This window comes from Schistocerca gregaria, chromosome 2, assembly GCF_023897955.1.
Source record: "Schistocerca gregaria isolate iqSchGreg1 chromosome 2, iqSchGreg1.2, whole genome shotgun sequence".
Lineage (NCBI taxonomy): Eukaryota > Metazoa > Arthropoda > Insecta > Orthoptera > Acrididae > Schistocerca > Schistocerca gregaria.
The window spans coordinates 1,021,733,434-1,021,748,773 of record NC_064921.1 but is presented as its reverse complement, the minus strand read 5'-3'; the positions used below and the strand labels follow the sequence as shown (position 1 = coordinate 1,021,748,773).

Below are 15,340 nucleotides of genomic sequence, written 5' to 3'. Positions count from 1 at the left end.
CAACACCTTCTAAGGTTTTCACACTAGTTAAGGCCATATAATCTTGGTCCTTCCTAAACGTACTTCTGACCAAAAAGTGACTGTGGTAACTGAAGTCCAGAGTTTTTGTTTTTCATGCCTTTTGTGTTCTTGTCGAGATATTTCCATAGAAACTTTCATCCCATAACAAACATTTCTCTGTATCTAATTGAGAAGTGAAATATCAACTTCCATAAATTCTGCTTTAAACCATTTTTTTTTTTTTTAGTGTAACAAAGTATTTTATTATATCTAAAACCAACATTCTGTAACTTACCAAATGAAAGCATTGGTACGTTGATAAAGACAATAACAATCACTCACACACACACACACACACACACACACACACACACACACACACACACACACACACACACATCAAGCTTTCGCAACCTACAGTTGCTTCATCAGGAAAGAGGGAAGTAGAGGGAAAGACCTACCTTGAGGGGGGAAAAAGGGACAGGTACACACACACACACACACACACACACACACACACACACACACACACACACACACACACACACACTATATATATATATATAATCTCCACTCTTTGCTTTTAAATATGTCTGCTTGTGTGTGTCTGTGTGTCTGTGTGTGTGTGTGTGTGTGTGTGTGTGTGTGTGTGTGTGTGTGTGGGCGCGGGTGCGCGCGTGAGTATATACCTATCCTTTTTTCCCCCTAAGGTAAGTCTTTCCGCTTCCGGGATTGGAATGACTCCTTCCCCTCTCCCTTAAAACCCACATCCTTTCATCTTTCCTTTTCCTTCCCTCTTTCCTGACGAAGCAGCCGCCGGTTGCGAAAGCTCGAAATTCTGTGTGTGTGTTTTATTCATTGTGCGTATCTCCCGGCACTTTCCCGCTTGGTAAGTCTTGGAATCTTTGTTTTTAATATATAGTGCCTATCTACCGGCGCTGGTAGACAGGCACAATAAAATAACACACACACAAAATTTCTAGCTACCGCAACCTACGGTTGCTTCTTCAGGAAAGAGGGAAGGAGAGGGAAAAACGAAAGGCTGTGGGTTTTAAGGGAGAGGGTAAGGCGTCATTCCAATCCTGGGAGCGGAAAGACTTACCTTAGGGGGAAAAAAGGATAGGTATATACTCGGGTGCGCGCGCGCGCGCGCGCGCGCACACACACACACACACACACACACACACACACACACACACACACACACACACACACACGCCCATCTCCGGACTTCGGATAGGTTGGTGTTGGTGGGAAGTATCCAGATAAACCCAGACGGTGTAACACTGTGCCAAGATGTGCTGGCCATGCACCAAGGCATGTTTAGCCACAGGGTGATCCTCATTGCCAACAAACACTGTCTGCCTGTGTCCATTCATGTGAATGGACAGTTTGTTGCTGGTCATTCCCACATAGAAAGCATCACAGTGTAGGCAGGTCCGTTGGTATATCACGTGGGTGCTTTCACACGTGGCTCTGCCTTTGATCATGTACACCTTCCGGGTTACAGGACTGGAGTAGGTGGTGGTGGGAGGGTGCATAGGACAGGTTTTACACCGGGAGCGGTTGCAAGGGTAGGAGCCAGACGGTAGGGAAGGTGGTTTGGGGATTTCATAGGGATGAACCAAGAGGTTACGAAGGTTAGGTGGACGGCGGAAAGACACTCTTGGTGGAGTGGGGAGGATTTCATGAAGGATGGATCTCATTTCGGGGCAGGATTTTAGGAAGTCGTATCCCTGCTGGAGAGCCACATTTAGAGTCTGATCCAGTCCCGGGAAGTATCCTGTCACAAGTGGGGCACTTTTGGGGTTCTTCTGTGAGAGGTTCTGGGTTTGAGGGGATGAGGAAGTGGCTCTGGTTATTTGCTTCTGTATCAGGTCGGGAGGGTAGTTGCGGGATGCGAAAGCTGTTTTCAGGTTGTTGGTGTAATGGTTCAGGGATTCAGGACTGGAGCAGATTCGTTTGCCATGAAGGCCTACGCTGTAGGGAAGGGACCGTTTGATATGGAATGGGTGGCAGCTGTCATAATGCAGGTACTGTTGCTTGTTGGTGGGTTTGATGTGGACGGATGTGTGAAGCTGGCCATTGGACAGATGGAGGTCAACGTCAAGGAAAGTGGCATGGGATTTGGAGTAGGACCAGGTGAATCTGATGGAACCAAAGGAGTTCAGGTTGGAGAGGAAATTCTGGAGTTGTTCTTCACTGAGAGTCCAGATCATGAAGATGTCATCAATAAATCTGTACCAAACTTTGGGTTGGCAGGCTTGGGTAACCAAGAAAGCTTCCTCTAAGCGACCCATAAATAGGTTGGCATACGAGGGGGCCATCCTGGTACCCATGGCTGTTCCCTTTAATTGTTGGTATGTCTGGCCTTCAAAAGTGAAGTAGTTGTGGGTCAGGATGAAGCTGGCTAAGGTGACGAGGAAAGAGGTTTTAGGTAGGGTGGCAGGTGGTCGGCGTGAAAGGAAGTGCTCCGTTGCAGCAAGGCCCTGGACGTGCGGGATATTTGTGTATAGGGAAGTGGCATCAATGGTTACAAGGATGGTTTCCGGGGGTAACAGACTGGGTAAGGATTCCAGGCGTTCGAGAAAGTGGTTGGTGTCTTTGATGAAGGATGGGTTGAAGGTGGTGTTCTACGTAGGCAGAGATACGTTCTGTGGGGGCTTGGTAACCAGCTACAATGAGGGGGCCAGGATGTTTGGGTTTGTGAATTTTAGGAAGTAGGTAGAAGGCAGGAGTGCGAGGTGTCGGTGGGGTCAGGAGTTTGATGGAGTCAGGTGAAAGGTTTTGTAGGGGGCCTAAGGTTCTGAGGATTCCCTGAAGCTCCGCCCGGACATCAGGAATGGGATTACCTTAGCAAACTTTGTATGTAGAGTTGTCTGAAAGCTGACGCAGTCCCTGAGCCACATACTCCCGACGATCAAGTACCACGGTTGTGGAACCCTTGTCAGCTGGAAGAATGATGATGGATCGGTCAGCTTTCAGATCACGGATAGCCTGGGCTTCGGCTGTGGTGATCCGCTCCCAGGATTGGAATGACTACTTACCCTCTCCCTTCAAACCCACATCCTTTCGTCTTTCCCTCTACTTCCCTCTTTCCTGATGAAGCAACTGTGGGTTGCAAAAGCTTGAAATTTGTGTGTGTGTGTGTGTGTGTGTGTGTGTGTGTGTGTGTGTGTGTGTGTGTGTGTGTGTGTGTGATTGTCTCTATCAGCGTACCAATGCTTTCATTTGGTAAGTTACAAAATCTTTGTTTTTAGATATATTTTCCCCACATGGAATGTTTCCCTCTATTATATTCAAAGTATTTTATTAAAAAATTTCATCCCGTATTCAACTCCCTTTGGGGTTAAATTGCTAAATACACTGTAACATGCTTGCTTCTTCTTCTTCTTCTTCTTTTCTGTTGTTCTAGCTTCAAAATTGCTTTAATACTGACATACTTTCAAAAACCCTTTCCTCCCCTATTTCACAGCCTTAGGGGTGGCGTTTTGGACAGTCCCTTCTTATACAATGTCTACAGTATAAGATACAGACCCACTGCAAACATTTTTATCCTTAACAGTTTGGGCCAGGTGATGAGGAGTCAGTGAATCAGTCTGACAGTATTTCACCCCCTTTAGGGCTTGAATTTCCAAAAATATTGAAACTCACGTTTCCATCTCTAACCAAGAAGCCAAGTACCAATTTTCAAAGATTTAGCTTTAAAAGGGTATTCTCAGTAAAATATTTTCAAAAAACATATCACCCCTTTAGTGGTTCATTATCCAAAAATGGTGATGAGTATGTTTTGGTTCAGTATCCAAAAATGTGTGTGTTTTATTTTTAACAGAGCAGCACAGAGCAGCCAAGTTTTCACAGACTTAGCTTGAAAAATACTAGCACAATGAAATATTTCCATAAATTTTGCATCCCCTGTTTTAGCCCCAAATTTCCAACAACTGTTTTTTTTCCCTGTTAAGCCAAATGTAAATTTTCATAGATTTAGCTTTAAAAATGCTTTCATAATAAAATATTTTCATAAAAAATCTCATCCCCTGTTCCACCCCCTTAGGAGTTCAATTGTAAACATGTATTTTTTTACTTGCAGCCAAGAAGTCAGATACGTTTCGTGTTCGTAGATGTAGCTTTAAGGATACTTCAAAGATCTTTAATAATGATGTATTTAAAAAAAAAAAAAACTTTCACCCATTATTTCACTCACATAGGATTAAATTTCCAAAAATGCTGAAATATGTGTATTTCTTTGTTTCTGACCAAGAAACCAAATACCAATTTTCTTAGGTCTAGCTTCAAAATTGCTGTAATAGCAACATTTTTCAAGAAACGAAAAAGTCATCCCCTATTTCACCCCCTTAAAAAATCCCTTCTTATATGATGGCTACAGTATAAGAGCCACACCTTCTCCAAATTTCAAGCCTGTATCCTTAGGAGTTTGGGCTTCGTGATAATGAGTCAGTGAGTCATTCAGTCAGGACATTGCCTTTTATATGTAGAGATTTCACATTTCACCCACTTTACATTTATATTCAGCCATACATAAGTGTAATTCTGTTCAGCCTAAATTATTGACAGTTTGTCTTGCCAAAACGCCACAAGAGGAAGGATTTTTCAAATACTCAAATTAATTTTAGTATCATATTATGTGAAACATTTATTAGGAGAAAACATTAACATCTTGAGATTGAGTATTCTGCCAGTATCAGGATCATTCATGCACAATATTTCTACAGCGTCTTTCATCATCTTTATTAAGTGCTACCTGAGACTGCTAGTTGAGTGAAACGGGTCAAGTACTGGACTCGTTCCACTCGATGAGCAGTCTGTCGGAGGTAGCACCTGCTGAAGGTAGTGAGTCACATGTCCAGATATTGTGCACAAAATTTGCTGATATATGGCAGAATACCCAACACTTCAAGATTTCAATAGATCGACAGGAAAGCCTAAAGAATAACAGGAAAAGTATTTTCTTCGCAAGTTAGTTTGGCTAAGCTGTACAACTTGCTTTAACACCAAAATTGAGTTAGGGTGTTTGCTGCATTGTGGAATGATGATTCCTGAAATAGCTCTGCACTTATGTAGTATTTTGCCGCCACTCCCCCCCCCCCCCCCCCCCCCCCACACACACACACACACACACACACACACACACACACACACACACACACACACACACACACAACAAAAAAGAGGCAGAATTGCAAACTAGACTTACGTTATTGACCCATTATTTCTCAACAAAATCACCACATATGAGACAAAGGACCAAGTTTGATTTTCAAAAACACATGCTGTTCTGGCAATTCTCACTATGTTTCTGTAACACATAATCCAGTTTTTGTGTGTGTGTGTGTGTGAGAGAGAGAGAGAGAGAGAGAGAGAGAGAGAGAGAGAGAGAGAGAGAGAGAGAGAGAGATGAACAAAATTAGTTATTTTCCTAATTAAATGACTTACCTGTTAACTTTAAAAGGTATTTGTGTCATTTTCAATTTGTGTATTTATATCTGTGCAGATATTGGCCCTGCTCATTAAGTTGCAAATATTGGTCGTGCTCATTAAGTAACTTGTTAATATTTTAATTTGCTTTTTGTTGATATTTCTGTAGAAGGAAGTTTTAATTTTTAATTGAAATAACTTGTTCCTAGCGGAATTCCATGCCTACCTAAACTACTGTCGCTCATTACGGTTTGAAGAGCGGCCTGACTATTCTTACCTTCGTCAGCTATTTCGGACACTCTTTCATCGTCAGGGCTTCACGTACGACTATGTATTTGACTGGAATATGCTGAAATTTGTGAGTACCTAAAGGAAACCTAGAGAGTTGGTTCTTAAAGAACTTATTACTTTCTTCAGTTAAAAGTAAAATAAGTTATGTTATTTAGTTGTGTTAGCAAAGTACTTTTGATACATGTCAAATATTGCTTTTGTGTAGGGAGGATCTAGACACGGAGGACCAGAAGAACAGCAACGTGAGCGACGTTTTACATCGAGAACAGCTCAAGGTGCTACAGGTCCTGCTGTATGTACAGGGGCTGCAGCAGGAGTTGGTGCTACTAGCCGTCGCACTCAGACACCATTCGATACAGTAAATACTCCCCCAGGCAATGCTCCTCCAGTTACCACAGCAAATCCTACAACTGGTGAGCGTCATCTACTGCCACTAAGTAATTCATTTGTGAAAATCAAATATATTTTCTCTTACTACAATTCTGAAAGTTTCTCAGTACGTTGAGTGATAATGCATTTTTTGTTCAGGCTCTTCTGTGCCTTTGTGATAGTGAATGTCGATTCTAAATACCACATATATCAGCCTTTGCGTGTTACTTTTGGCTTTATTTCCGAAGATTCAAGTATTCGTGACAGCTTTCTTTTATCATTACTTTATTTCCATAAGAATATTATATGTCGCAGATAGTACAGTATTACAACAATCACAAGCAAAAATCTGCGAAACAATAAAATAAGTTTAGAAAGTCATCTAATTCACTATTTTAATCAGATAACTGCAAGAAACTGGAATTAACACAAGATTTTCTTGTTATCAACTCTGGCGGCTAGATTTATATTCAGTTTGTAACATTCATCAGAGTTATTCCTTTCCAGATGATTGCCTCCATGCCATTTCTACAGCCTCAATTGAAATGAAATGGTAGGGGATATTCACATCTAGATACACACACCATAAGCCACCATACGGTGAATGGTGGAATGTTCCTTGTATCACTACCATTCACTCCCTTTTCTTTTTCCTCTCACAAATGGAGCAAAGGAAAAAAAAAATTATTTGTATGCCTCTGTGCAAACCCAAATTTTCCAATTCTTATGCAAAATATACATTGGTAGCAGTACAATAATTCTACAGCCTGTTGAAAATGACCATTCTATAAACTTTCTCAATAGTGTGTCATGAAGGGAACGTCTTCCCTCTAAGGATTCTCATTTGTGCTCATGAGGCACTTCTTTAACACTTGAATTTTGAATTTGATTGAACCTACTGGTAACAAATATATTATCATGTGTTTGGATTGATTTGGTGTCTTCCTTTAACCTGACCTAATGGGAATCCTATGCTCTTGAACAGTACTTGAGAATGAGCTGCAGAAGTGTTCTATACATGGTCTCCTTTGCAGATGAGCTTTACTTCCTAGAGTTCACACAATAAACAAAAGTTGACTATTTGCCTTCTGTTAATCTGCTATATGCACTCATTCCATTTCAATTCATATTGCAACATTACTCCTAGGTATTTAATCAGCGTGAATGTGTCAAGGATCAAATCACCAGTATTATATTTCAACATTACAGGATTGTTTTTCTGACTGATCTGCATTAGCTTTCATTTTTCTAGATTTAGAATGAGATGCCATCCATCACACCAAATAGAAATCTGTCAATCTTCTGGTATCATCCTACAGCCTTTGATAATGACACCTGTAACTACATTGTCATCAGCAAACAGTCAAACATTGCTGCTCCCCCTATCTGTCAGATTGTTACATATATAGATAACAATATCAGTCCTATCTTACTTTTCTGGAGCACTCCCAAATTTACTTAGTCATAATAATTACCTGATTCCAATAAATTGTAGATTGAACCAATTATAACGTGGTGAAATTGCTCAAACATCATTTGTCTAATCTTTTTTTTCCCCCTCATGTGGGACAAAAAAATTAAATTTTTACTAATCACATTTGCCAAGTAGTTTCATCTGTTTGGAATGTCATTAGCACTTTTGCAGCTGCAGACATACGTGTATGACCTACAGGTAGAACATTCAGATGGCTATGGGCAACATGTATGCCTGGCAGGTAGGAGGGCATTATGTAAACCTAGGTGTGGGAGTAAGTAAACATGCACTATGGAATGACGACTTGCTGTTCTCTCCATTTCATCCTGCCAGTGCTGCCATTATCTGCTTTACTTCATAATAACTGAAAGCAGTACAGCTTTCACCTACTCCTGCTTCCTTTCTACTTAAAAGTCGATCTAACAGATACAATTTGATACCCTAACCTGTGCAAGACAAATGCGCTAACATATACAGGGTGAATCAGGAGGAAAGGTGCATGCTTTGAAGGGTGATACTACTGGTGATTTGAACAAAAAACTTCTAATAAACATATGCTCTTTTCTTAACATTATCCAGGTACACCAATGAAAGCAGCTAGGAACAGGAAAGATGCAAGTGATGGTAAATTCAGATACTGTTATATTGTTGTTTGTTGTTGTTGTCTTCAGTCCTGAGACTGGTTTGATGCAGCTCTCCATGCTACTCTATCCTGTGCAAGCTTCTTCATCTCCCAGTACTTACTGAAACCTACATCCTTCTGAATCTGCTTAGTGTATTCATCTCTTGGTCTCCCTCTACAATTTTTACCCTCCTCGATGCCCTCCAATACTAAATTGGTGATCCCTTGATGCCTCAGAACATGTCCTACCAACCGATCCCTTCTTCGGATCAAGTTGTGCCACAAACTTCTCTTCTCCCCAATCCTATACAATACCTCCTCATTAGTTATATGATCTACCCATCTATTCTTCAGCATTCTTCTGTAGCACCACATTTTGAAAGCTTCTATTCTCTTCTTGTCCAAACTATTTATCGTTCGTGTTTCACTTCCATATATGGCTACACTCCATACAAATACTTTCAGAAACGACTTCCTGACACTTAAATCTATACTCAATGTTAACAAATTTCTCTTCTGCAGAAACACTTTCCTTGCCATTGCCAGTCTACATTTGATATCCTCTCTACTTCGACCATCATCAGTTATTTTGCTCCCCAAATAGCAAACCTCCTTTACTGCTTTAAGTGTCTCATTTCCTAATCCAATTCCCTCAGCATCACCCGACTTAATTCGACTACATTCCATTATCCTCATTTTGCTTTTGTTGATGCTCATCTTACATCCTTCTTTCAAGACACTATCCATTCCGTTCAACTGCTCTTCCAAGTCCTTTGCTGTCTCTGACAGAATTACAATGTCATCGGTGAACTCAAAGTTATTATTTCTTCTCCATGGATTTTAATACCTACTCCGAATTTTTCTTCTGTTTCCTTCACTGCTTGCTCAATATACAGATGAATAACATCAGGGACAGGCTACAACCCTGTCTCACTCCCTTTCCAACCACTGCTTCCCATTCATGCCCCTCGACTCTTATAACTGCCATCTGATTTCTGTACAAATTGTAAATAGCCTTTCACTCCCTGTATTTTACTCCTGCCACCTTTAGAATTTGAAAAAGAGTATTCCAGTCAACATTGTCAAAAGCTTTCTCTAAGTCTACAAATGCTAGAGCTGTAGTTTTTCCTTTCCTTAATCTTTCTTCTAGGATAAGTCATAGGGTCAGTATTGCCTCTCGTGTTTCAATATTTCTATGGAATCCAAACTGATCTTCCCCGAAGTCGGCTTCTACCAGTTTTTCCATTCGTCTGTAAAGAATTCGCATTAGTATTTTGCAGCTGTGACTTATTACATTGATAATTCGGTAATTTTCACATCTGTCAACACCTGCTTTCTTTGGGATTGGAATTATTATATTCTTCTTGAAGTCTGAGGGTATTTCGCCTGTCTCATACATCTTGCTCACCAGCTGGTAGAGTTTTGTCATGACTGGCTCTCCCAAGGCCGTCAGTAGCTCCAATGGAATGTTGTCTACACGGGGGCCTTCTTTCAGTGCTCTGTCAAACTCTTCACGCAGTATTGTATCTTCCATTTCCATAATATAGTCCTCAAGTACATTGACCTTGTATAGACCCCCTATATACTCCTTCCACCTTTCTGCTTTCCCTTCTTTGCATAGAACTGGGTTTCCATCTGAGCTCTTGATATTCATACAAGTGGCTCTCTTTTTCTCCAAAGGTCTCTTTAATTTTTCTGTAGGCAGTATATATCATACCCCTCATGAGATAAGCCTCTACATATTTACATTTGTCCTCTAGCCATCCCTCCTTAGCCATTTTGCACTTCCTGTCAATCTCATTTTTGAGATGTTTGTATTCCTTTTTGCCTGCTTCATTTGCTGCATTTTTATATTTTCTCCTATCATCAATTAAATTCAATATTTCTTCTGTTACCCAAGGATTTCTACTAGATCTCGTCTTTTTACCTACTTGATCCTCTGCTGCCTTCGCTACAGCATCCCTCAGAGCTACCCATTCTTCTTCTACTGTATTTCTTTCCCCCATTCCTATCAATTCCTCCCTTATGCTCTCCCTGAAACTCTGTACAACCTCTGGTTCTTTCAGTTTATCCAGGTCCCATCTCCTTAAATTCCCATCTTTTTGCAGTTTCTTCAGTTTTAATCTACAGTTCATAACCAATAGATTGTGGTCAGAGTCCACATCTGCCCCTGGAAATGTCCTACAGTTAAAACCTGGTTCCTAAATCTCTGTCTTACCATTATATAATCTATCTGATACCTTTTAGTATCTCGAGGCTTCTTCCATGTATACAGCCTTCTTTTATGATTCTTGAACCAAGTGTTACCTATGATTAAGTTGTGCTCTGTGCAAAATTCTACCAGGCGGCTTCCTCTTTCATTTATCTCCCCCAATCCATATTCACCCACTGTTTCCTTCTCTCCCTTTTCCTACTCTCTAATTCCAGTCACCCATGACTATTAAATTGTCGTCTCCCTTCACTACCTGAATAATTTCTTTTACCTCATCGTACATTTCATCAGTTTCTTCGTCATCTGCGGAGCTAGTTGGCATATAAACTTGTACTACTGTAGTAGGCATGGGCTTCGTGTCTATCTTGACCGCAATAATGCGTTCACTATGCTGTTGGTAGTAGCTTATCCGCATGCCTATTTTTTTTATTCATTATTAAACCTACTCCTGCATTACCCCTATTTCATTTTGTGTTTTATAACCTTGTATTCACCTGACCAGAAGTCTTGTTCCTCCTGCCACCGAACTTCACTAATTCCCACTATATCTATCTTTAACCTATCCATTTCCCTTTTTAAATTTTCTAACCTACGTGCCCGATTGAGTGATCTGACATTCCACGCTCCGATCTGTAGAACACCAGTTTTTTTTTCTCCTGGTAACGACGTCCTCTTGAGTAGTCCACTCCCGGAGATCTGGATGGTGGACTATTTTACCTCGGGAATATTTTACCCAAGAGGACGCATCATCATTTAACCATACAGTAAAGCTGCATGCCCTCGGGAAAAATTACTGCTGTAGTTTCTCCTCGCTTTTAGCCGTTCGCAGTACTAGCACAGCAAGGCCATTTTGGTTAGTGTTGCAAGCCAGATCAGTCAATCATCCAGACTGTTGCCCTTGCAATTACTGAAAAGGTTGCTGCCCCTCTTCAGGAACCACACGTTTTTCTGGCGTCTCAACAGATACCCCTCCGATGTGGTTGCACCTAAGGCACGGTCATCTTTATCGCTGAGGCACACAAGCCTTCCCGCCAACGGCAAGGTTCATGGTTCATGGGGTAGGACTCTTATTTTATGATGGTGGGCTGTTTGAACATCATCTGTGAGGAAATGTACATAATTAAACAGTTATGTTATGGTTTATTTAATTATGTACGTTTCCTCACAGATGATGTTCAAACAGTCCACAGTCATCTTCAGTGCATATTGCCGCTCTTGTAGAGAGGTTTTGTGTTGCCGATCGGAGCTCAGTTTTGCATTCCTTTACCTAGGCACAAGTGTATAACATATGAGTGAGAAGTTCCTCTCTTGTGTCCATTCTGCACTTGTAGACGTTGTTCTCCAAACACCCCCACAAACAGTAATCCAGTGGGGTAAAATCGGGTGACCTCGGTGGCCAACAATGATTCCACGGCGACCGATCCAACAAACAGGATACGTTGTGTTGAGATACTGTGTCACTGGCTGTACAGAATGTGTAGGAGCTCCTTTATACAGAAAGTACATATGAGCTCATGTTGACAAAGAGATATTCTCCACGTATTCTGGTGACACATTTTGAAGAAACTCAAGATACAGTGTCCCAGTAAGATTGTTATCTAAAACAACTGGACTGATGAGTTGGTCTTCAATAATACCGCACCATACGTTGACTGAGAAATGTCGTTGAAAATTCCTTTCCACAGTAGTGTGCAGGTTTTCACTTGCCCATACATGAGAGTTGTGCATGTTGTTGATTATGTTGCAGGTAAATGTTGATTCATCAGTGAAAAGAATACGTGGAATTAATCGCTCATTGGCAGTAATGTATTGACAGAGTTCTTGCTGGATGGCAGCATCTCCTTCATGCAGATGTTGTACACTCATGTTTGTGGAATACCAAGTTGGGCAGCAATTCTTCCAGAGCTAGTAGTAGAGTTACATTCCACTGCTTGAAGAATGTTCTCAACTTCATTAAGAGTTTGTTGTGTACAGGATGTTCAAAGACATTTACACTGGGAATCATACCATGCTCACACAATCTGTGAAACACCGTGCTAAACACCTTGCTATCTGGCACTCTGTGATTCAGAAATCGTTGTTGGTATTCTTGCACAGCAGCTCTGGAATTCCCATTGGAAAATCCATAGACAAACACCATGTCAGCATACTCTGCATGTGTGAAGATCCCTGGCATTTTCACTATGACAAGCACTGTTGGACTGAGACTTGAGGTAAACAACTGCACCATGTGCAAGTGAAGTGCATACTGACACAGTTGGTAAGGACAACACTACATGTTTCTTCTTCCTAGTTGTTTTCATTGATTTACCCAGAAATGGTTCAGAAAGAGGCATATGTTTATTAGGAGTTTTTTTGTTTAGAATCGCCACTAAAAAAAATGACTCCTCAAAGCCTGTACTTTTCCTCCTGACTCGTCCTGTATAATCTGAGGGGATGAATTATCGCAATGAACTGAGGTATGAGATGTCACAAGAAGCTAACAGTGCAGCCCGTGAAGTTTCTCAGCATCAGTCGCAGCCACACTGAACAGAAAATGACGCAGACTGTCAAGCAAATGTAGTTTGATTTTCTGTCTACAAAGTAAACATGGTGAAAACATACATAATGTGAAAGAGCATGGATTATCCTACAGATCTTCCGTATCAGGTGTTGATAATTGCAAACAATGCAGCGAAATACTTGCAGTTTCTCAGCAATACTCACTGCCATGTGGAATAGAAACTATCAGAGATCTGACCATCTTCACAAGGAACTGTTCACTTCAAAACTACATATCTTGAAATGTATTTGTCCAGTGTTAATAAAATTTTAATAGAACAATGGAAATTCCAGGTAGGAATATCAACAGTGTAAGAAAAGATAGGTTGCTACTTACAGTTTTAAAAGACACGTTAAGCTGCAGACAGGCACAACTAAGACACTTACATAAATCTTTTGGCCACAGGCTTCATCAGCAAAAGAGAAACAAACACCATTCATACACACAAGCAAGCGTACCTTATGCACATATGACCACCAATCCCAAGATGCTGGAGATCGAAGTCATGTGTGTATGAATGGTGTGTGTTTCTCTTTTGCTGATGAAGGCTGTGGCTGAAAGCTTTATGTAAGTGTCATTTACTTGTGCCTGTCAGCAACTTAATGTCTCTTCTTTACAGTAAGTAGCAATATAACATTTCCTACATTGTTAAGATTTTAATAGGTTATAAGCTCACATGTTGGTAGTATAAATCTCAAGTTACAGAATTTTCCTATCGCAAATGAAAAAATTAATATCATTTTTCTAAATTAATTTTTTCTCAGCCCACAATAAACCTATAACAGAAAGGTTGGATTGGTTTTGGAGTTCTCTTTCAAGGTTATCAGAAACTGCAACCACTGTAATGTCATAATGATTTTATAAAGGTTACTTAATTGGATAGCAGCTGTGACAGGGTTAATTTCGCGTGTGATGAGTTTGAATTTGGCTGCACTGCCATTCTGGGAAAAGAAATAGTATTGCAGGGTATAAATTTATTCATTTAAATTTGGGGAGCTGAAGCAAACCAGTTGGGTAGAAGAGGCACTTTTTCCTGATGTTCTTATAAAGATCGATTATACAAGGGACGCGACATATTAGAATTCTTCTGAATAATTGCACGATTTATGAGCATCTTGTTGGTTGACTTAATAGTACCTAATGATGGGATTCTGCATACTCATTTTTTTCATTTAAGTTTAATGAGGGTCCTTAAATGTCAATGTTTATCTTGTTATTATAGGGTGGGTGGGTAGGCATGCAAACAGGCAGACTGATGATTACCATACCTGTGTAACATGCCCAATGGCTGTTAATGCAGTAAATGGTTGTCTGCATTTTTTAATCTACATTTTCAACTAGTCTGAGTTACTTACATGTATTTTCCATAAAAAAAAGGGCGGACTCTTTCCAATTTGAAAGTTGTCCTCGAGTAACAAACAATGTGGATGTCCTATTATATTTAAATTTCATGACTACATTAGTACCATAAGGGGTATGTGTCAAACGGCAAGGTAAATAGACTATAATTTTTATGCAGCCACCAAATTACAATACTGAAATATGTGTTAATCCAACTATTTTCACACGTGTCACAATGTATTATTGTAAGCAACATCATAAGAATACTGGACCACCACTGTCACAATATTAGTTACAGATTCAGTTAAGATGTTGAAGAAATATACAATGAGAAAAAAGAAATTATTCAGATGGTTAAGGGAGACAAAAATTTGTGTAAGGGGGAATGGAATTCAGTAGTAGGAAAAGAAAGAAAAGGAAAAATTTATAGGTGCATGTGAACCGGGGGAAAGGAGTGAAAGAGGAAGCCGCCTGGTAGACATTTGCACAGAGAATAACTTAATCATCGCTAACACTTGGTTTGTGTGTCATGAAAGGAGCTTGTGTATGTGGAAGCGACCTGGAGACATTGGAAGGTTTCAGATGGCAAGACAGAGATTCTGGAACCAGATTTTGAAGTGTAAGACATTCCCAGGAGCAGATGTGGATTCTGACCACAACTAATTGGTTATGAACTGCTGGATTAAAATCTAAGAACTTGCAAAAATGTAGGAGACAAAGGAGATGGGATCTTGATAAGTTGCAAGAATCTGAGGTGGTTGAGAGTTTGAGAGACAGGATTTGGCAACAATCAACTAGAATAAAGTAAAGAACTACAGTAGAAGACAAATGGGTAGCTTTGAGAGATAAAATAGTGAAGACAGCAAAGGATCAAATAAATAAGACAAGGCTTGGTAGAAAACCTTGGTTAACAATGAATATTGAATGTAATTGATGGAAGGAGAAAATACAAAAATGCAGCAGATGAAACAGGCAAAAGAAAATACAAATGTCTAAGAAATGAGACTAATAGGGAGTGCAAAATGGCTAAGCAGAAATGGCTAGAGGACAAAT

General features: G+C 40.3%; 1 protein-coding gene across 1 annotated transcript in view; it reads left to right on the top strand.

Moving 5' to 3' along the window:
* Positions 1-15,340, top strand: part of LOC126335525 (casein kinase I) — a 94,776-nt gene that overhangs the window by 62,373 nt on the left and 17,063 nt on the right. The window contains exons 7-8 of the mRNA XM_049998885.1: positions 5,646-5,794; positions 5,933-6,140. Coding sequence (XP_049854842.1) covers positions 5,646-5,794; positions 5,933-6,140 — 357 coding nt within the window. The remainder of the gene's footprint in view (positions 1-5,645; positions 5,795-5,932; positions 6,141-15,340) is intronic.